General features: G+C 34.3%; 1 protein-coding gene across 12 annotated transcripts in view; it reads left to right on the top strand.

Moving 5' to 3' along the window:
• CDC42BPA (CDC42 binding protein kinase alpha) overlaps nucleotides 1-24,177 on the top strand; it is a 197,866-nt gene that overhangs the window by 130,373 nt on the left and 43,316 nt on the right. For 4 of the 12 annotated variants that reach the window (XM_033099456.1, XM_033099453.1, XM_033099445.1 and 1 more), the window contains 8 exons: nucleotides 4,509-4,614; nucleotides 6,096-6,220; nucleotides 9,669-9,774; nucleotides 10,202-10,350; nucleotides 11,850-11,941; nucleotides 14,223-14,299; nucleotides 15,372-15,419; nucleotides 22,428-22,466. In XM_033099456.1, the coding sequence (XP_032955347.1) occupies nucleotides 4,509-4,614; nucleotides 6,096-6,220; nucleotides 9,669-9,774; nucleotides 10,202-10,350; nucleotides 11,850-11,941; nucleotides 14,223-14,299; nucleotides 15,372-15,419; nucleotides 22,428-22,466 (742 nt within the window). The remainder of the gene's footprint in view (nucleotides 1-4,508; nucleotides 4,615-6,095; nucleotides 6,221-9,668; nucleotides 9,775-10,201; nucleotides 10,351-11,849; nucleotides 11,942-14,222; nucleotides 14,300-15,371; nucleotides 15,420-22,427; nucleotides 22,467-24,177) is intronic. The other 8 variants (XM_033099455.1, XM_033099452.1, XM_033099447.1 and 5 more) reach the window with 4 other exon arrangements.

The raw sequence follows: 24,177 nt of genomic DNA, 5'->3' as shown, positions 1-24,177 counted from the left end.
AAACATTCCAGTCCTCAGGAAGACCAGGTCAAGATGGGTAATAAATTACAGTACAGCATGATAGGAAAGCAAATGGGGTGTGTCAGGAGCACCCTTAGAAGAGGCACTAAAGTTACAAAAAACTCCATGTAACTTCAGTACATGTAACTTCAGTACACGAAATTATTTCTAAGTTGAGACCAAAGAAATATATGGCTGTGGTAGAGGTCCAAGCAGAAGTAGCAGAATGTGCTAACATCTAGAGGAGAAGGGGAGCATGGCAACATAAAAAGAAAAATGAGAGTGGTTAGAAATGAGGATGAAGAAGGAAACAGGCAAGATCATGAAGGAGTGTTAAGGAATTTGGATTTTATTCGAAGGAAAACAACGTAATTATATTTGTATTTTTAAAAGATCACTCTTGAAGCTGTGGGGAATGGATTGGAAGGAGCAGACTGCAGATAGGAATCTAGCTGTGGCAGATGAGGTTGCTGCGTCTTAGGTTGTGATAGTGAAAATGGAGAGAAGAAGTGTATGGATTTACAAGGTCTACTGAAAAGACCGAACTCAGAGGACATAATCCCCAGATGTGAAAAATGAAGAGCAGGAGAAATTATCAATGATACTCAGATTTCTAGTTTTTAGGCAACTGAATGTATGTTATTGTCATTCTCAACTTATATTGGAAACCTCAGTTTATTCAGTTTGGTATATTTGTTCAACAAAAGTGTTAGAACCTACTATGTGTAAAGCACTGTTTAGGCATTGGGAACATAGCAGTGAACAGACGAAAAAAACCTCTGTCCTTATGGAGTTTTTTTTTTAGTTATGATGAAAGACTATAAACAAAATAAGTAAAATAGAGAACATAGTAGATAATGATAAGTGCCAAGAACAAAAAAAGAGGCAGAGCATGGGGGCTGTGAAGCATTAAGGGAGAGGATTCAATCACATGTATAGGACGGTCAGGGAAAGTTACACTGAGAAGGTTTCGTCTCAGTGAGGACTGAAGACGGGGAGGTGTCTGTGGATGTATCTGTATGAGAAGCACAAGTCTCTTAAAAAATGAGAAGGCAAAACTATGGCAGTAATAACAGGATCAGTGGTTATCAGGGGAAAGAGGGTTGGATGAGTAGGCAGAGCACAGAGGATTTTTAGGGCCGTGAAACTGGCTCCGTATGACACTATGATGGTGGACACGTCATTATGCATTTGTCCAAACCCTAAGGTTGTACACCACCAAGAGTGAACCCTGATGTCAGCTGTGGAGTTTGAGAATGATGTGTCAGTGTAGTGTCATCGAAGGTCACAAATGTACCCCTCTGGTAGGGGTGCTGATGGTGGGGTGGCCGTGCCTGTGTGGAGGCAGAAGGCACGTGGGAGATTCTCTGTACCCTTCCGCTCAATATTGCTGTGAACTGAAAACTTTTCTAAACATAAAATCCTATCAAAAATAATAATGAGGGAGTAGACCAGTGTGGTTGAAGTAGAGTTAAGGAGAAAGAATAATGGAGTATGAGAAGTAATGGGGGGCCAGACCATGTAGGCTTTTTAAGTCATGTCCAGTTGACTTCCAGTTATTTTCTCTGATAAAAACCATTGAAGGGAAGTATTGCAGGACTTTGGCAAATTGACAACCACTGACTTTGTTGCAGAGGATGACATTGACTACTGGGTTAAGAATAGTCTGAATTAGATAAGAGAAAAGGTAGTGAGACCATTAGAAGGCTGTTGCAGTCATGCAGGCAAAAGGTGATGTGTCTAGGGCTCCGGAGGCTGGCAGAATTGATGGGAGGAAACGTTCAAATTCCAGTATTATTTAAAGGGAGAGAGAATGGTGTTTGCTGATGGACTAGATATGGAGTGAGAAAGAAGGAAGTATCAAGGATGATACTAAGATTTTGGCCGTAGCAATCAGGAAAACATAGTTACCATTTAGAGAGGAAGACTCCAGGAGAAGCAAGTTTGGGATGGGAGTATTATTAGGAGCTCATTTAAACAAGTTATGTTTTGTTGAACAAGTTATTAGATGTTCAGGTGGGGATGTCAATTTAGGCCATCATGTAGACCAGCCTGGATTTCAGGACTAGAAAGTAAATCCTGGGAGTATTTAGTAGGTCACATGATATTTAAAGTCGTGAGACTATATGAGATCACTTAGCAAGTGAGTATAGATAGAAAAGAGGCTTCTAGGACTGAGCCCTGGGGTCCTCCCATCTTTAGAAGTTGGGAAATACGGAAGAAACAAAAAGTAGGGAGAGAGCTGCAAGAGTGATAGGAAGAAGACCAGGCAGACTTGGTGCCCATGTGATGAAAACGTAGCAAAACTGTCTACGTGTCAAATGAGATGAGGTCTGAAATAACATAAAATCAGGTCCAAATCATGGCAGTTGAGTTTAACAAGGTGAAGATCATTGGTGACTTTGATAAGAACAATTTCAGGGGAATAGTAGGGGCCAACACCCCCCACCCCCTCACAGTGAGATCCAAAACTTGAAGGAGAGCTATTGGAGACAGAGTGTAGATAACACTTATTATTTGCAGTCTTTTTATTATAAAAGCAAACAGTGCAATGAGGTAGTAGCTGGAGGAGAAATTTATCTCAAAAGAAAGTTACTTTGCCTTCTTTTTAGATGGGAGAAGAATAACACCATGCTTTGTAATCTGATAGAAATTATCCAACAGGTAATTCGGGAGAGAGAGGAAAGAAGTGTCAGAGCAGAGTCCTTGAGCAGGTGCCTAAGTGGGGGATTGGCCTCAGCTGTGTTGTTTACCTACCGTAAGAGAAGAGGAAATAGAGTTTATGGGCACAGAAGGCAGAGAGGTGGTGGGAATTTGGTTGTGTGTCGTCCTGAGTTGGGCATGTTGAACTTGAGGTATTTGGGAGACATCTTTGTAGAGATACCAAGTCAGCAGTTTGAAGCCCAGAGCAGCTTCCAATGCAGGTTCAGAGTTCGTTGGCATAGTAAGTGATAATTGAAATCAGTGTGTAGTAGATGAGATAGCTCAGGACAAATGTGTAGAAAGGGCAAGAATCTGCATCCGAGACCATCCCTAGAACACTGGCGTCTCTGGCAGGATGGACGGGGAGTTCACAGAGGAAGCTGAAATCAGGAGCGTGTGGTATCGCAGTAGCCAAGACATGGTAGCATTTCAAGGGGAGGGAATGGATGACACTGTCAAAGGTAACCAGTAGATTGGATGTAATAACAAAGGACAGTGGTGAGGTGTTGAGAGGACAGTTGTTTTGAGGTGGTGGTGGCAGAAGCCAGATTTTGGTGTGGTGAGAAACGATTAGGCGATGAGAAAGTGGATATGGTCAACTCTTTATAGATTTCAAGATGGTCACTTAGCAGTGAATGGGAAGACATGGAAAGTGAAAAATGGAGCGTGATGTAGGGTTTAGGGAAGAGTTCATTTTGTTTTAATATGAGATAATTTAGCTTGTTAATGCTAATAGGAAAAAAGAATGGTTTTAGACAGAAACTTTACTCAGTTTTATTCATGTACATATTTTTCTGAAAGGAGGCTTCTTCATAATTTTTCATGTTTTTGTTTCTTTGTCCTTTGAAGTTGCTTCTGAATCAAGAAAAATTCTTAAACATAACAAAATTTTGCATTTTGACTGTAGTTAATAAAGAAAGTGGTACATTTACTTGGACACAGGATGGTTTATTTTCCAGGAATTTATTATTTATATTATAATGTAATTTATTTTCATTAATTTAGTGGTATAAAGGATTTTTAAGATTACATTTTTAAAATCAACCATTATTTATGTTCTTTTTGATTTGGGAGAAATCATATAAAGTTACTCGGAACTGACCCACATTGAATTTTGTTTTCTGCGAACATCCTCCTTAAACCGCTGTCGATATAAGCCTCTGTGTCTGCATTTCTGTATCATTATTCGAAAACTGATTCCTCCTTCTCTCTTAGGAGGTTTTTAAAAGTGTTAGAACTGTGTTTACCTCTAGGGGTGAATCAGTTCTGCCCAAAGAACTATCATTTTAAATAAGTTTTATAATATTAAAGTTGTGTATGTGCATCTATATGAGTAGGTAGGTAGGTACTTAGGTAAAAAGGAAGGAGCGAAGGAAGGAAGGGCTGATTGTATTGAGAGAACTGTTGGAAATGTAATTGTGAATTTTCTATGCAACCCAGAGCTGAGTATAAGGAATCATATTGTGGTCCATATATCGTCTTCCCCTAACCTTATTTCCCCATACTTTCTAGTTTATACATAACTAAATACAGTGAACACATTAGGAAGTCTACAAATCACAGATGTCTTCCTCAGATTTTCAAATGAAAAGTGAAGATGTTATTAAATGGGACAAATCTATTTATTATTTAAAAGAAAATGATTGCGAGTTTGAAGTTTAAAGGAAAGGATTGGAATTTGGGACAGTCAAGATCTAAGTGACTTTTCAGAATAAAGCATATGGTGCAATAGCCGATCTGGGACACCATTATTTTACCTTTAATTCAATTCCTTTTTTTTTCTTTGTGTTTTCGAATTGTGTTAGTCAAAGTGAAAGGGAGGAATTTGAAAATGAGTTCAAACAGCAGTATGAACGAGAAAAAGTATTACTAACTGAAGAAAATAAAAAACTAACAAGTGAACTTGATAAGGTGAGTAATTCAATCTCATTTATATTCATTGAGTACATGCTAGACGTTCTAAGTTTATAAAAATAAACATTACCTTTTCTTGCTAAAATTGAAAGATATGATGAAGTAGAACTTTGTGTAGAACTTTGAAAACAAATTCATATGGAGGCAAGTATTAATGGCAAATGATAAACAAGAAAGTATTCTCGAGCAATAGGGAAGGATTTGGGGTTTCTGCTTCTATTTGAACCTTTTCTCCATTTTTGCTCCTTTTATTCAGCTTTTGCTTCTTCTCTGCTTAAGTCTCAGTCCACCTAGCTGCACATCTTCACTGTTTCTTTCTCTTTATTCATTTTCTGGGTTGGTGTGAATTGGGTATTTTCTCCATGAGGGAGTAACTAAAGAATACCTTTGACACTGATATACCAACTGTTCCATTGGGAACCAGCTTGAAGAGAACTGAATTCCTTCTTAATAGAATTTTAGATACAGAAGCCAAAAAGCAATTATTATGGTAAATTTTGAAACTTATATAACGTTTGTAACTAAATACATTCTCACATTCATTCACATTTTTAAACTCCAAAAATAAAATTAAAAAGGAAATAGGAAAAAAAAAGGTTCATTGATATTTTCAGAAGTCTTAAGTTCTACTTTTAAATAAAAGATAACATTGCAAATAAAATTAGTCATATATTCCATGGAGTGAAAGTAAATGGTTTCTAGTAAAAAAAATATATCATTTGTATGTGTTTTTAAAATTATTTTACCAAAAAAGCAAAATTACAAAAAAATATGGAAAATATTCTACATAAAAGTTACCCATGATCTCATTACCACGAAACACTTTTAATTTTACATGTTTCTTTCCAGGTTTTGCTTATATACATATTATTACATAATTGTAGTAATATACACATTTCATTTTCAAATTTGCCTTTTCATTTAAAATGTTGTGAGCATTTTTCCATATTCCTTTGTAGTCTTATAATTATTATAAGCCAGATTTGTTACACAGAAATTTGTATGGATAAATTTATATGATGTCTGGTATTTGCTTCAGAATAATGCAGGAGGATGGTTAAGAGCACAGGAGTAGAAATGAATTAAGATTGATGTGGTGGCATACTTGTTGAGGTGGGGTGACGGGCTCATGATAAATCACCTACATAAGCTTGAAATTCTGGTGGTTTTTTTCTAAAGAGGATGACATGGAGACATCGTTACCACTAGAATTGGGGAGTTCTTTCGCCAAATGGAGAATGTTCACAGATGGAACCAATTCAGAGTATGGAGTAAGGGAAAGAAGTTAAGACAGAAGGAGAATTCAGAGTACTTGATGTTTCTAACTTCAGTGACCAACAGGGCATGAAATAATAAAAGAATCAGGAAGACAAGCATTTTTGAGTAGAATATGGTGAATTTAAGATTTAACAAGAAGGGTTTGGGCAGCTTGAATTGCTGTTCCTAAAATTCATACATGTCCTAAAACTACCGTGCAGCTTACCACTCTGTATGAGAACTTAAGTGTGCGCAACCAGCAGTTAGAAGAAGAGGTAAAAGATCTTGCAGACAAGAAAGAATCAGTGGCACATTGGGAAGCCCAAATCACAGAAATAATTCAGTGGTGAGTACTCTTTTACATGTGTTTTTGTGAGTGATTTTTGGATATATGGTCAAGTTGGTATGATTAACGGGAGGTGACTAACACGTTATCTTATTTTTTGCTATGAACCATGTTACCCTAAAAAGCATAGCTTTATCACTGTTATTTATTAACTTGCTATGCTTTCTGTTATGGTCCTCTGTTCCCTAACTCCAACAAATACCCCGTCAGCTTTTACACAGCACCATTGAACCTAGTATTTCCTTTCTAAGCAAAGAAAGTGTTATTCTCTCCTACGACAGTGGTCCTAAAGAAGTGAAGAAAGTCGTTCACTAGCTATAGATGTTCCTTTCTAAGATCAAATTAGCTGTATTTGTTGATAATTTTAAGAAACAGAAAGCCTGGAGAAACATTTAGAAGCTGAAAATGTTGTGCTATCACCTTTCTTAATTATAACAGATTGATTCACACATAGCATTTTAAAAACCTTAAATAGTTACAGTTTAGTTTTATTAACTGTTCTTGAAAGGAATAATTACCTTAATGGTAATAAAAAATTTCAAAGATTTAAGAAAAGAATAAATACCTTACTAATCTTTGTATTCATTCATTAAGTGATTATTGTGGTATTTGTAAAAAATTAGTATATATTTTTTATTTCTTTTTTTAGTTACAGTTGACATTCAGTATTATTTTATATTAGTTTCAGGTGTACAGCATAGTGGTTAGACATTTATATAATTTATTCAGTGATCCCCCTGCTTAGTCTAGTACTCAACTGGCACTATACAGAGTTGTTACAACATTATTGACTATATTCTCTATTCTGTACTTTACATCCCCATGACTATTTTGTGACTACCAATTTGGATTTCTTAATCCCTTCACCTTTTTCACCCAGCTCTATCCCCCCACCTTTGGCAACCATCCCTTTGTTCTCTGTATCTATGAGTCTGTTTGTTTTGTTTGCTTGTTTATTTTGTTCTTTAGATTCCACATATAAGTGAGATCATACGGTATTTGTCTTTCTCAGTCTGACTTACTTCATTTAACATAATACTCTTTAGATCCACCCATGTTGTCTGTTGCAAATGGTAAGATTTCATTTCTTTGGGTGAATGAAAAAGAAATGGGTGAGAAAATTTGTATATTTTTATAATCCATGAAGAAAGTAGAATCCAGTGGGGATTTTATTTTCTAATAAAAGTAGGTAGTTTAACATTTTAAATTTGCTTTTTAAGTTTTTTATGTTTTTTGGCAAATCATGGATGTTTGATTTATCTGAAAACAACTAGGTTCTTCATATGTTTATAGACCGATCATTTGGTGGAAATTTTAGTTTCTTGTGCTCTTATTTTGGTTCTTTAGCATTTTTTCCATTTTCCTTAACTTATACCAGATTAATGCCCTCCTTCTTAGATAAAATCAAAAGTGAATAAACACTGTCTTTTAAGTAATCTTACCCAAATGACTCAAGTATCTTGATATTGGCTTAACTGTAGAGATCTTATGTTAACTTATCTTTGGCTTAATAATGTGACTATTCAGTGAATATCTAAAGGAAAATGTCACTGTTGGGAAAATTTGGTTATGTTCCAAACAATATAGTTAATGTTTCGTTTAATGTTTAATTTATGCCCTTGTCATCAAGTCTGATGATGTTGCTAAAGAAAAACCATTTTACTCTTTAGCCAAGCTTGTATAAAAAATTATGACTATTTATTTGTAAATCCATTATTATATAAGCAAATTTATAACTAAGATGTTGCTGGAAATGACTTTCCAGAACACAAAGTTGATCTGGCCAAAGCCTGAGATTCTGGACCACTGATCTTTTCCAGTAACTGGCATGAGCATTTGGATGGAATGGGAAGTGGTCCTGGTAAAGGAAGGAAGCTTTAAATGTGGACTCTCTGTAAAGGTTTGGTAGAAAGGATGGAGGCGAAAGTTTTCATATGATGCCACAAAACACTCACTGTACACTTTTCATAGTCAAGTGAAATGCGCAAAAGAAGTCAGGAATACAAGGAAGCCACTTTGCATAAAAGCTGTTATTTAAAAATGGACTTACATTAGATAACAAATTGTTAAATACCTAATAGGCTAAAAGTAAAAGATATACTCCCTGTTCTCAGAGTTCTCACCTACTTGAAAGTTAACTCTCTGAGATATTCTGTCCAAACTTATAAAGGTGAAGAGTCTCAGGCTATTTATAGTTTTTCAGTCTAGTATATTAAACACTGAAGTAATGCCAAAACAAGGTATTGGAAATTTGTGATATTCAGTAATTCCCCCCTTTATCCGCGGTTTCACTTTCCGTGGTTTCAGCCACAGTCCAAAAATATTAAATGGAAAATTTCAGAAATAAACAATTCATAAGTTTTAAATTGTGTACTGTTCCGAGTAGTGTGATGAAATCTTGCATGGTCTCACTCTATCCCACCCCTGAATCATCCCTTGAGTCCTCAGGAGTCTAAATTCTAAAGATGCTAAAGCAAGGCTCAAGATTTAAACTTGCCTGCTGTATACATCACAGATACGTATTAATTTTCCTGAAATATACTTTTGCTCATAGCTATTCAGTGGCTTGAATTTTATCTTGAAAACAACCAGAGTGCACAAAGCAAATAGTCTTCCCCAAAGTGTATTAGAATATACTTTTGAGCATTGCAAATTTCATCTTCTTTGTGGAATTACAGCTTTCTGTATACCGATGGTTTTCATTCTTGAGAACAGTACCTTCGTCTGTAGATTTTCATACGTTGATGCTCCCCTTGTTTGGAGAAGATGTAACAAAATGCACACTTTCTCTTGAGAAATTCTAATGTGTGGAATTTGTCATAGTGAATATAATTTGAAAACATTTCTATCTAAAATCATAATATTTGCATCAGCAAGATAGTCCTAAAACAGTAAATAGAAACTGAGTTTCAGTAGACTTTAATTATTTGTCTTTGACTATTTACCATTTTAGAAAACAGAAGAGATTTATTACAATACAACCTTGATTTTTGCAGAATGTTCTACTTTAAACTTTCTAAATGTAGTGTCCTTCAGTTTTAAGAAGGGTGTGTTGTGTTTTCATAATATAAAATGGCAGAATCCAACTAATGAGAACTCTTAATATTCTTTAGAAATCATGGGGGGGTTAATCTAATATTAAAAGAATATTAATTCTATGGTTCACGGGTGAAATTTTACTAATTTATCAGATGTGAGTAATTTGGACTTTCCTAAGCAGGGCCAGCATTAATTTGTAGATAACTGAACAGTTCAATAAACCTCTTCCCCTTGTTGATAGATAGTGGTATGTGGTAAACCTTTGAAAGAAGGTATTTAAGAACGTCTTTAAATTTCTATCACTTTTCACTTATTATTTTTTTATGATGCTGTAAAATAATACATATCTCACTGAAGGTCTTCTGTTTGGTTTACTTTTGTTCTTTATCGCCCTCTTTCTGTATTGTAGGGTCAGTGATGAAAAGGATGCACGAGGATATCTTCAGGCCTTAGCTTCTAAAATGACTGAAGAATTAGAAGCATTAAGAAATTCCAGCTTGGGTACACGAGCAACAGTAAGCTACCATTCTGCACTGAGGCTTATCATATTAGAGGAGAGAAAGACTCAGGAAACACTATAATAAATCTGAGTACTTATGTCAATTTGTCTAGGCTTTATTTAGCCTGATTTCTGTTAAGTTTTTTTATGAGCAGTCAGTTAGTCCAAGTCTTTTCCAGTTTAGGAAATCATAACACATAGTTGCTTAACTATAATTTGTATGGCTAACCATTATTGGTAATAATGATAAAAAGTAAACTCGTGTGAGTCTATCGTTATTTCTGAATTTAATGAAAAAAAGTATTTTCACAAACAGTGCTTTTATCCTGTTACTAGAGAAAGATGATGCTTTTAAGTAATTTCCAAATTCATTTGGATTACTAAATTTAAATGTTACAAATGAAATGGGATGGAGCTGAAAACTTAGTTATATCATTTCATAGGATATGCCCTGGAAAATGCGTCGTTTTGCGAAACTGGATATGTCAGCCAGATTGGAGTTGCAGTCAGCTCTGGATGCAGAAATAAGAGCCAAACAGGCCATCCAGGAAGAGCTGAATAAAGTTAAAGCATCTAACATCATAACAGAATGGTAAGATGGAATAATATGGTCCTATGTGAATAATTTCGACGTTGGTCCAAAAGTATTTGGAGAGAAGTTACATGTTTAGTTTCCTACCTGTAATTTTTTTTTTAAGTGATGACCAGAAAAAGTTATGAAGATTTGAAAATGAATAGATACCCTCAAGCCTTGTAGGCAGTGATGGGGTTTTAATACAGCCTTGTTTTCCTCTGATTTGTCGGTAAAGGGGATTCAATATTACTAATTAATACTCTGTTGCTTACTTTTCCCCTTATTTGTAAAACCTAGTTGACTCTTAGATTTTACTCCATTAAATCCCAAATTTTTTCTTGTTCAAGGATCTCATATTAGTATTAAAATGTAACATGGAGTTAGAACAAGATATAGTCATCTGAAAATTCTGGCCTATACCATATGTCTTTTACAAGTGAAGGTTCTATTGATGGTAAATTGCATAATAGTATAATATATTTTAATTATCATTTTTTATGTTCCTTTATGTGTAAAAAAGTATATCCCCCACAGTCTCTGGGAAAGTTAGCTAATGAATACGTTCACTCAGTTCTTATCACAACAGTAGAACGAATTATACGCTGAATAAATAAATGATAAAATGAAAGTCACACTTGGAACGGATGTAAACATGGTTCAAGAATACATCCAGTATTTGTGATATAGAGGAACAATAGAAAGTTCATGTTACAAATCAAAATATAAATAGAAAAATCCTTTTGGTGCTTGGCCTACCTCAAGTTCCAAAGATATTCGGTCATGAAAAGAAATACAGGCCCATAAATTCAGTTTTTAATAGTGTGAAGCCTTAGTCTTAGGCAGCCATTACTGTTTTGAATCAAATCAGAGGCCAGACAAATGGCAGCCCAGTTGAACTATATTCCTGTTATAAATAATCTAGATGTAAATTAAGTATGTTTTACTTAAATGTGTTAGTGTGACGTTGAAAATGGAAAATAAAACCTTTTCTGGAGAATGTGGCTTGATCCCAGTAGAAAGAGCTACTTTCTTCTCGTGCCTAGAACATAGGAGTTTGTACATTTGTTCATAAATCAGGGATATGAGTCAAACTGAAAATTTCAAACATCTGTATGCTCCACTTTCATGGTTCTCTATGAAAGAAGGCTAATAGAATTCTAAAATTAATGTCTGATTTTATGACTTTTTAAAATTTAATAATTTAGCTCAGGGTCAGCAACTTTTTCCGTAAAAAGCCAGATAGTAAATATTTGGTGGCCATATAGTCTCTGTCTGTAGGGTGTTATGGTGCCAAAGCCGCCATGGACAATAAATAAATGGATGAGCCTGGCAGTGTTCTATAAAATTTCACACGGGACTAGATGACAGGCTGGATTTGTCCTTCCTGCAGTAGTTTTCAGTTCCCTAATTTAGTGTAAGTGACATTTGAAACCAAGTAAGTCCAACTACATACATGATGGCTCACTAACCAGCAATCAAAATAATGGCATTTTTTTTCTTTTTTCCCCTTATTTAAGTAAACTGAAAGATTCAGAGAAGAAGAACTTGGAACTACTATCAGAAATTGAACAACTGATAAAGGATACTGAAGAGCTTAGATCTGAAAAGGGTATGGGAGTGTTTTTTGCATCAACCAGGACTTAATATTCTGTTGTGAATACATTTAAGTACACAAGAATCAGCTTATTTTGTAGGTAGAAGAATTGTTTCCATAGGCAAATCTGGAACTTATTTATGGACATATGTATGTATATGTGATACACACATATTTGGTAGTCTAGTCTCTGAGTCCTTTTGTTTTACTTAATATACATCGTTTAAAGATTTTATTGTAACAGAAAAACTCACTTTGCCATAAACTTAACATTTTTCAGTGCCATGGACTATTTTGCAAATAATGTTTTTGTGATTGGAAAAAAAATATTATTTTATAATATACTTTATACTGTTCTCAAATGTTACAGGGAATTCGCTCCCTAGGTAGTTGGGGAAACAATGTATGAAATGACTAAAGCTTAATCTAACTCAGTATTTTAAAAGGGCAATTTAAAGGTGAAGAATTATTTTGGCGTTTCAGTGTCGTCTTCCATGTTTGATGATTAAATTGTTTGCCCCATGGGATTTCCCAGGATTTATTCCCGTTTTCATGAAAACATTGCTTGAACATTTTTCTATTAATGTGAAAAGCAACTCAGAGTACTTCATAGCTCTATTATATGAACTTCTTAACTTTCCATAATGTGGGCATTAAGAATGTGAAGATTTAATAAAAAGAAATTTAGAATGTCATTTTCTTAATGAAGGCATCTCTTATCTGCAGTTATTGGAAATTCACTTCCTGACACAGTCAGTATTGCTCACTGTGACCTAGTTAACGGGCTTTATGTTTTGCTTGCGTGCTTTCCTATCGTTTCCCAGCCCTGTGACATACAGTGATGTATAAAGGTAGTTGGGTCTCTGCATCTGCTTTAAAATTGTGGAGGAAAGAGGGTAATCATAAAAGACTTAACATGAAAAAGCCATTAAAAGTAGTAGATGTGCAATAAATGGTTGTTGATTGAATTTCCTAGTGAGCAGGAAGGAACCCAGAAAAAGTGAATTAGGAGCTCGAATCAGCACAAGACATCTTGCTGAAATGGGTTTTTATACATGAAAGATGGAAGGGAACTATATTATTAGTGAGTAAAGGGAAAAGAATATAAGACATGGAGGACTTGTGGCCCTAAAGACAATATATATAGAAAAGAGGCCAATGTACTGTATGACTTACTATATAACACACCAGATGACCTGACTGCATCATTTTTAGAATAGATGTAAACTTGCAAAAGAAAAAAACTTCAGTTTAATCAGATTGCTTTATGAAAGCATGTTAACCCATAGCTTTTTATTTAGATTTTGAACACTGCAGAATAAAATTTCACTCTATGTTGTAACATAATGTACTATACTACTTAAATAATATAATGTAATATTTACATAATGAAGGGAAGGGTTTTAGTTTTTGCTTTTCTTTGCATTATTTATATTATATCCCCAGTATCTAGACAGGGTTGGCACATAATAAGCTCTCAATAAATATTTATTGACTGAATGAATTTCTGAACATCCTGCCTTATCTGGCAACCATGGTACATTATTAGAGTAATAGGAAAAGCGTACAAATTAGTTGTTGTCAGTTCCTAAGGAAATGGAAATCAAAAATGTGTGCATGGTTACTTCTGCTTTTCCTCCCTAGTATTTATCATTATATGTATATTTTAAGAATTATTTTGGAAATTATTCATTTTAAAGTTAATACCATAGCCAAGAGATATGCAAGAAATTTTTAAAATTCATCTGAGAAAAGCTAAGTTTTTGATTCTTCGTTCTGTCGATAAAACAATACCTGAAACCAGATTGAGGCCTTGATAAGTGTTTTTCATAATTAAATATATTTGTTTTCATCACTGCATTATTTCCTTACCAAAGATTATTTATATTAGTGTATACTATATACTTGATAAGAATATTACAAAACAGAAACCTTGTTTGGTGATAAATTAGCTTAGAAAAATCAGACATAATCAGGGCTCTATTTTTAAAATTCTCTCAACTCTACCAAAATATTTAATGTGTTTTTTGTGATGTACTATACGGGGAAAGAAACAAATTTAAGAACTCAAGTCAAGAACAAGTGTCTCATGGAGACTGATGTAATTTAACTCTTCCATGATATTGCAAAAAACATTGTTGTAATTTGGTTTTTTAAATACATAGAGTAATAATATTGATCAGCTTTGACATACGGTAGTTTGTGAACTGCTTTTAATAGATTCAGAAAGGAAAGGTCATCCATGAAAATTAGTTTTAATTGTTCTAGTTTAAAAAACGTTGCTGCTGTCTTATAGGTATAGAGCACCAGGACTCACAGAATTCTTTCTTGGCATTTTTGAATGCGCCTGCCGATGCTCTGGATCAATTTGAAGTAAGTATCACATCTTTCACATATCTCTGTGGTCAATTTAAAAATCACTTTGTGACTTAAAATTTACTTGCAATAAAACTTTTATTTTATCTCACATAAGAGGAGCTAGAATCTTATATATGAAAAAAAAAACATCAGGAGAAAAATATGTTCTGCATTCTTATGGAAACTACAGTCACATTTTGTATTTAAGAAAACACGTAAGAAAGGTCTAAATATGAGAGTTATTATAATATATCAAGGCAATTTTACTTCTTCCCCTGAGAAAACAGTAAGTGCAGAACAAATCCTAACTTTTGAAATAATTTTGACACTTTCTTTTCCTGTAAAGCATAGAGCTACAGTAAAAAGCAATTGAAAATGTCAAAGGTCACAATAGGGCATTGCTGGTTCTAGGTTCAAATTTATTCAGTTTTTCCGAAGTATATAATAGCAATGGTTTTTAAAAACTGTATTCCATAGAGCACATTAGGTAGATTCCATATTAATGAAATAATGATTGTATGATTATGATTCTTTGGTACTTAAATTCTTTGGTTAAAAAAAATTTGTAATATAAAGTATATTTTTGTCCCAGAAAATTGAAGTTAGTGATTATATCTTTATTCAACAAGTGTTCGTATTTCTCTGTGCAAAGAAAGCACTGTTCTAGGTGCTAGAGATACAGTAGCGACCAAATAGACAAATCCCGCCCTCAAAGAGCTTACATTGGGAACAATTAGAGGCAGAGATTCTGTGTCTTCCATTTAGTTGTTACTGTCTAAAATGCTTACATTAAATTTGATTATTGATGATTTGTCTTGAGATTTCATTTTATTACATTTTGGGCATAGTATGTGAACTATATTTCATTACTTAGGGAAAGGGAAAAAGACTCACTCTTTAAATACTAATTAATGAATTTCTAAGTTTCTTGCAAAACAATGCCGTGACTACTTTTTTCATTTATTTATTTGAATTAATGTCATTTTGCCTTTCAATTGTTTTTACAAAATTTTTAATTTATTATTTGTTCTGATTAAATTGCTTCATCCATATTTTCTATTTTTTTATTGCTGTATTCGTTAAATAGGATTCCTTTTCTTCTTCCTCATCTTCACTGATTGATTTTTTGGATGACGTAAGTCTTTGATTTTCAAACCAATGCATCCTTCAGTAAAAGAGATCAGTGAATTGATATGAAGAATTTGTCTATCGCAGTCAGTTTTAGAAGCATCACATTTGATAATTTATTTGTGAGCCATAATTTCTTTCTTACCTTGAGTGTAATGAAGAGTTTATCATTATTAAACATAATAAAGTAAAAATGTACTTTGTAAAATTCTTTGGCCATCAGAGAAGTTCTATATTTCTATTCTGTGCAACAATTCTGAAAACTGTAATGCTTATTTGATTATTGTCACTATATAGATATACTGTATGTGTATATATATATATGTATATATATATATATATATATACACATAGATATAGATATAATTGCTCATTTTTGTTTTTCATGGTGATATCTATTTCACATTCCCCATTTCTTTACAGCACTTTACTATTTAATTTCTCTGTTACTTAAAAGTAAATCTCTGGAGGTATAATCAGAAAAAGTGACAAGTTTTATTTATTAAATCTTCCAGTAGATTTTATCATAACACAGTAATTGAATACAAATGATTTTTTAATGCTGACAGAATTTTTCTTTTAGTGTGGAAAGTGATTTTAGTTCACATATGCACTATATGCACTATAAATTGACTACATTATCATTTTCTCTCCTGAATTCTATACACTTAGTAATTTAAAAGTTCCTAATGTATATCATTCATTCTTTTTACAGAAATATCTGCCACATGCATTCTCTCTATTCTACATTAAATGGGACAATAATCCCTGTCATAAAGCATTTTATTGTCATGTTAAACACTTAGTCATTCCAAAAATTGGGAAATAAAATTAGTTTAAATGCAAATATTGTACATAGAACTGTTTTTTAAACCAGGGGAAATTCTTTAAATGTTTTTTTTTTTGCATTTTGTTAAATATAATTATTATATTCAGAAGAGAATTTAGCATAATTTTCCACTAAAGGAAAACTCTTGATCTAGATTTTTAAAAATTATTTTTAAAGTGACTTTTGATATCTTTGAAATACTTACACTGAAGTATGCAACCTTCCATTCTATATGGAAACTATTTTATTATTCTTGAGACAAATAATTATTCTAGGTAATTCTATAGTGTAATAAAAAGAGAACTCTCTTGATGTGCAATAGCATTTCATGTTCTAATCTGCTGTATATTTTACTATATGAAAATACTCAACATGATATTTCCATACAGATATCATTCACCTTAAAAAGAATGGGAAGTTTGAATAAATTATTTTAATTGTTCTTTCCACTGGAAAACCATTTTCAGTTTTGTTTCTAACAAAGTCTTCTCTGCATCCCCTTTTCTCCCCAAAATCTTTGAAAGTGAAACATAGGAGTAGTGTGTATTTTGGCACATAGGTTATCTCTTCCCAGCAGAAGAGACTGCAGGAACTCACACCTCAGCGGGCCCCCATCGTGGCCCTGCTCCTGCTCCGGTCCCCTCCCAGCTGTAGTGACTGCTCCTGCTTTCACTTTTCCTCCAGGAATACCCTTTCTTACCTTTCACATACTGTTCTTCAGCATTAACTCAATTCAAACATACAACTAAATTTTAAAGCAGTACAAAGGAACTACTATAAGATAAAAAGGAGTTGAGTTCACAAAGGCTGCTGAATCTTTATGATTCATGGTTCTTCCCCTCATTTGCTTCCTAAGGTCTCTTCTCCCAATTTATTGGTTAAGCCCTTACGTTGACTTAAATTCTACCTCTGCTGCTTTCCAGGTGTATGATTGGGAGCAAGTTATCTAACCTTTCTATATGCCACTTTGCTCATTGGACAAACAGGGATAACAGTAGTTCTAATTTCACATGGTTATTTGAGAATTTAAAAAAAAAACAACCTATGTATGTAATGCTCTCAGTAACACTGGTTATTATTTTCTTACTATTAGTAGGCCACTTCCCCTCCCTTCCTATATTCTCTTTAGCCTCCTTCCTTGTCCACCAATTCCATTTCACTTCAGGGTTTTCTTCTCTCTTTATCACTCAGCCTTCCTCAACACCAATACTAATCGCTATAACTTCCTCCAGAATTGTCAAATCACATTACCATTGGAAAGTGGTTTTTACCTGTCAGAGTAAAGACCAGCCAGCTGTAAACTCGCGTTATAAAAAATATTTTGTGTTCTTTCTTCATGTTTTATGGCATAAACCTCTTCTCTTTATAGTTTATGTTTAATGTTCACCCTTTCCAGAATTATCATCCAGTTCATCCTCAAACCCATAGTAGAATGATGTTTTAAATAATGATATTCAGTCTTTGGCATGCTTGGCTTAGCATCCAAGATATTTAGTATAACATTCAAGTTCTGTAGCTTCCTTTCTCTTAGGCGTTTGAATTTTTAAGGAATAAATCTTGATTGTTCTTTGTGCCAAAACTAGTTAGGTCATTGTGCATGATGTTTATAATATGTGACTGCCCTCTGTGGTGAGTAGACTCTTAACTAGCACACATCTTAACACAGAATACTTAACTCTTCACATAGAACACATCCTCTGATCATTCTTTTTTGTTTTCTGTCTCACTGCTATAGAAAAGTAAAAAAAGTTATGTTGAAGATCTAAAATTTTAATTGAAGCTACAACTTGTAGGTGTAGGAGGGAATAAGGCTAGTATTAAGGAAAATTGCAGAAATCAAGTTTTCTTTGGCGTCCTCACATCATTGACCTTCTTCATCTGCCCCCAGTAACCTAGTGCCCTCGTAGTACCCTCTGATTCTTTAGAACTTTAGCACCAGTGCCCTGCCTTCTCCAAAATCATCTCTACTTTTCCCCTTAACCCTCCCACACAAGTCTATTCCACTACCTAAAGCAGTACACATAACCACACTCCCAAGTCTAATTTTTCCTCACTGTGTTTTGCCTGTTAATTCAGAATTCAAGTGGCTGCTAGGATTTTGGGCAATATGAGAAGACATCTGGAGCAAGACGCTTTTCTTTTAAGTTAACACTATTTAGACAACTCTGTGTGTAAGAATGGCCTTGACAGAAGAGTATGCGTAACACCTGTCCCATCCTTCCCTCTGATTCAGGCAAAGCAGAATACATCCTCCACACTCTGCTTCTGTAACTCGGGGATATAGGCATTTGGGCTTTTCTATACGTAGAATCATAGATTTTTGAAAGAAAAAAGAACCTTAGAAAATATTTTATCCAGTGGTTTTAACCATTATTTATCACAATACTCTCCCATTAGTAAGAGTGACTTTTTAGGATTCTGTCTTTTGGGTATTAGGGAAGTAGTGATAAAGGGGTTATATATGATGTTCTTTAGGGCAGATAGAAAGGAGTTTGAGTTAATTTTAAAAGAAACTAGGACCACTTTGATAAGTGGTCTCATGGGTAAGGTAGTATTCACACGTGAGGTATTAAGACAGCAGTAGGACAGACACCAGGATCCCTTCTGCTGTGGAAATGTTTCCCTCTTCTACCTTCATCTTTTCTCTCAACCCTATATGCCCAGTCCTGGACTGCCAATGATTACTTCACATTAGGCCTCATCCTCCAGGTAACAAGCCGAGTGAGGGACAAATAGAGCTCAGCAACCTGGGTTTTCCCCATCGGTTCTCTTCATCCCAATGGTAACAGTTTCAGGGGTCATCAGACCATGCTTACAGGAATTTCCTATTTCGTTCAGTTCATTTTCTTTTCAAATGAACCCCCCAAATGCTTGGCTTGACTGTATTAATGGTAATACTAATTATGGTCATATAAATGAACTACTTGCTCTTTATATTTGATAAACATATTGTCATATAGTAAATATATGCCAGGTAAGTTTTCAGTTTTATTACAATTCTACACTCTGTTCATTTAGCTCAAGTTCACAAAAATGGAAATTGCCTATTTACCTGGCAAATGAGAATGTAGCAAGTTGTTTTTTGGAGGTTGTCTTACTCTAGTATACTGAGGAAAGAGTAAATTAAGGAATTAAAGCTCCAGAATGTAAAGGTCGGACATACAGGAGCAGAGGTGGTACCTGTAGTCCAACTGTCCGGCCCTCCTAATCCTGTTTTCTTGTATTCTGACATATTAAGAGAAGCAGGTGGGCTGAGAGTAATGTCAAGTTGAGTTTTACTCTTGGTTTTGGCCTCATATAAAATCTTACTAAGGTGTTCCAGAATATTTAATTTCAGTCTTGGTTTCTAGATTCCTTCATTCATCTCTTGATTTTAACATTGTTCTCTCCCTTAGCTTCTTTCATATTCTATGTTAAGTCACAGAAGTCTGAGGCTTAGCAGCTTAGTTTTAACTGTATTTGAGGAAAGTTGATCATATGTGAGAATCAATGGAAGAGAGGAATTTAAAACGTGTTGTAAAGATTTTTTAATCCTATGAGCAAAACTAGCCTAGATCCTCCTGAGAAATTACGGCACTCCTAAAATTTTCTTCCTTCAATTCTTATTTTTTAAAGCTTTCATCCAAATATTAATTAAGCACAACCTTTAAACTCTCACATTTCAGAATATTGTCATATGCAATCCTTCCGTAATTTAGAAATATGTTATATAGCATATTATTGTATTATATATTTTGTATTAATATATCATGCATTGTAATGTATGTAGGCAATCTAGAGGGAAAGAACCATGACTACATAGTCATTCACCTCTTCAGTATTTTATTAAATAAGACCTCTAGAATCCATTAACTGAAACTTAAAATCAGTTAGCCAAATGATGTGTCCATAAGATAAATTACCTCTTTTGGTTTCTGCTTGTGTGCTTACTTCCATAATTGGCCTTAAAGTTCTGGTGGCAATTTATAGACCTAAATATAAAAGAAATATTTTTAAATGGTATCTAATTGCATATTAAGAAAACATACTAGTTTCCAGTGTTTGCTTTGAGACTAGTTTCGGTATTTGTAGAAAACCATGGTGTGTGTGGGTGTATTTGAAAGAGAGAGAGAGAGAGAAAGAGAGAGAGTTTTCCTCTAATTATACTATCAGTAAATAAGTATAATTTGCCCTTTTCTTTTGAAAACATAAAAATAGTTGTCAGATTTGTAGGTAGACACTCCGGGAAGAACATTAATACTCTAGTGACTTAGCATCATTACTAGTTTTGTACAGCGCCAGCTTGGAAAATGTGTTGTCCTTCAACTGCAAAGATAATTTTGAGAGACATTTTGACTTATCTTTAGTATCACAGTAATATATTTACTTTAAGCTATTCGTGCTTCTTCATGGTTTTAGCGCATTCCAGACTCTGACCTAGTAGTAGATAAAAAGTGAAAGATGTTTCTATGTTAAACATTTTAGCACTTTTTACATGTTTAATACTACGATCTGCGCAATGGTAGATACTAAGACAAATCAGACATAGAACTGACCCCAAAATGCTTATTTTATTATTAGCGATCAAAGCAGAAGCCACATTGTATTGAGAAGTGAATTGAGAGGCTAGAAGTACAGACCCTGATTGTATACCTTTTTTTGAGAAGTCTGACTAAGAAAATTTGAATCCTAGCTCCACGCACTTACCAGTTTTGTGACCTGTGGCAAGTTAATCTGTTTTCTTCATCTTTAAAATAAGTATCATATTACCTTCCTTAAGGGTTTCTGTGAGAATTAAGAGTTCCTATATGTAAAGTATTTTGAGAAGTGCCTATGTATATTATACACATGATAAACATTAGCTATTGTCATTATTAAGGAAGAGGGGAGAGATTAAATGTTAGCTAGAGAAAGGTTTGGGGCTTGAGTTGTTTTATGTTTGGTTGGGGGTGGGGAGGATAAGACAGGTACTTCCTATTAGTAACTGATGGAATATAACCAGGTTTAAATTTAAGACTTGGACCTCCAACATAATGGAAGTCTGACTGGACTAAGAAACAAAAACTTGTTTAGAAACCTGCAGACCTTCTAATCCTGGTTTGCTGTTAACTCTTTGGGACAGTGTTCAAATCACCTTTCAGTCCAGTTTCCTATAGCAAGAAATAACAGTTCCTGTTTACCAACCTGCCAGTTACTGTACAAATAAAACTGATAATCTTGCATGATATTTCTTATCCTTGAAGTTTTCTCTGAAACCTTCCATGATTCCTGTCAACTTAGTTTATTGATTTCCTCCTCTCGGTCCCCCTAAAAATCTTGCACGTCCCTCCTCCAGGTTCCCACACAAACTTTGTCACAAACTTTGTACATATTTATGTTACAGCATTTATTACATTGTGGATTGCTTGATGTCTTCCCCACCCGTCTGTTACCTGCCATGCCTACTTTATCTTTTTAAGTACCTGACATATTGTAAACCCAATAAATATTAGGTTGAAGTAAGTATAGGAAATTGCCTGGGTAGATATGGTTCATATTTGGGAACTCTACTGCTTGAGCATCACAGAATTTCAAAAACTTGAAAAATGTTTTGATATAATTATTACCTACTTATTGTTACTTTTTCCTAATTACTTAATTCTTTAATGCCAGAATGGTGAAAGTCCCTCTTTTGTCTAAGCCTAATATCTAGTCAAGATGGACAATATTGTTGAAGTCACTGTTTTTGCTTTAATCCATTATCAATAATTCTGAAGGCCTAATTTAGCTCTTATCATTTTAAAAGAATCATGCTTGAAAAGAGTAAGAATTTGTTAGCTAAATGTCTGAAGCAAAACTAGTTAATTAAGTATTTTATTAAATGCTTACCAGCACTAAATCAGAATTATTTAGATCCTTTTTGTTCTGACATTTCAAGTTGCTACTGCCAGCCTTTCAAGAAATTGTCCATCAATTGATGCAGCGTTATGCCGTGAGTCACTGTACAAGGTCCAATGAAAACGTAATATCATTCTTAGACCTAGTCTGAACAACTACTTCTTTACTGTCCTATCCTCCAGTTTATCCTGAAAATACATGTCCTTTCAACGTATCAAGAAAATGTGTCTTTATATGTATGTTTATATACTTTGTTAATACGGTAGTAGTCATTGAGAGTCACGTGTGTAAATACTTGTAACGTGTAGTATTCTCCTTTCTTTGTTGAAGCGCTCTCCATCCTGTACTCCAGCTAGCAAAGGCAGACGTGTAAGAGACTGTTGCACTTTGTGTCCCCATCCTAAGCCCTCTACCCTCTCTCTTATCCTTGTGGCCTGTGGTTGCAGAACATGCTAATGTTTGTGTGCTATATTGTTCCATTTATTGCATGCTTTGTGCTGCTGCTCCTGCTGTCGCTACCTGCTTTTCTGTATTTTCTTTTCTTTTGACTTTGGCCGCAGAGCTTCAGGAATGTTCATATAAATTTCTGTAGTCAAACGACTAAAATGATAAGGTGTCTTTTTTACTTTGATTGGGGAAATAAGTGATCCTAAAATATGTTTTCTAAATTGATCCCACACAAAGTAAATGAGTTTATAATTAAGAATCTAATATCAGCAACTATGTAGAGATTTCTTAGAGATTTTCATTATATAGAAAGAAAACTTGATAATTCATATTATGCAAATTTCAAAGAGTGATTTGGGACATGTTATAGATCTTATTGACTATAATTTTATGTAAATCAGCCCTGGAGAAATCTTTAATACATTTTTTTAAATGTAGTTCAAAGGAATATCCCTAAATTCTTAGATTTATAGATTTGGAGCAATAATGTTAATAATACATCATTTATATTCTAAGATATATCCAAGAGTTTAAAAATATTTGTAACATTCTTTATCTGTTATGCTAAGTCTAGTTCAGTGTTTCTCAATCTGAAACAGGCCAGCTGCTACCTCTGTTCTGCAAGATTCTGATATGCCCAGAGTGGCGAACCTATTTGTGGAAAGGTCTCACATTTTTCTAAACCAGCCTCCACCCCAATACCAATATACACAGATTCTTCAGTTGAGAAGCAGTGGGTCAGCTGACATTATTGGCTCTGATTTTCATATACCATGTAAAATAGCAACATTAAAAAGGAAAGTCTGTGATAGATACACGTTTTTAACTTTCACCTGTCAGCTTCCTGATCATTGGTGTTGATCAACACCTTAAATCCAGAATCCTTGGACTTGGAAAGTTCTAGATCAGGGAATTCTCTGACTTATAGAGGGCATGGAAAGTAGAGTGGCCCACTGCTTCTTTCCTCTTATGTTTCTGGTGTGATGGAGAGTTGATTGTAAGATAAATGTGATTAGCCCTCATATAGCACATCTTTTCAAACTACTGGTTAATAATGAAGCAGTTCAGATACTGCTTCTCAACATCTGATACCAGTTCAACTGATACCTCATTAATTAAGTTTATGAACAGAGTGCTGGTTCAACTGATTTCTTGATTATTTTGACATTTGTAGAGAGTTAAAACCATTGGGTGTTTCAGGTTATCAAATTAATCTGAGTACATGTTAATTATATCGTATAACCTTGGGAAGGGAAGATCAAAATGTTGTGTGCCCAGTTGTATTAGGTTCAAATCATCAGCCTGTGAATTGACTAAACTTTTAACTGTTTTTGAATAAGGTTATAATTCAGAGAGGTTTTGTTTTTCTGGTAAAATTTATTACAGGTTATTTATTGCCTTGCTAATGTCTAGGGGCCTTGGCCACCTAGAACATTTCTGTGAATCTTGAAGTAAGGAAAACATTTTGAGGGGAAAAAGCTGTTATGAAGTCTCTGTTCTTTAGTCTATATCTTTATTCCGTAGGATGTGAATAAACCGCACTTAACCAGAACCCACTGACTAATGCCTATGATTTTTTTTAATGCAGATGTGATAGGCATGGTCATTTGCTTTCCGGGGTTCCTTCAGTTTT

This window comes from Rhinolophus ferrumequinum, chromosome 27, assembly GCF_004115265.2.
Source record: "Rhinolophus ferrumequinum isolate MPI-CBG mRhiFer1 chromosome 27, mRhiFer1_v1.p, whole genome shotgun sequence".
NCBI lineage: Eukaryota > Metazoa > Chordata > Mammalia > Chiroptera > Rhinolophidae > Rhinolophus > Rhinolophus ferrumequinum.
Note: the sequence above shows the minus strand (reverse complement) of the source record. Positions and strands in the feature narration are given on the sequence as shown.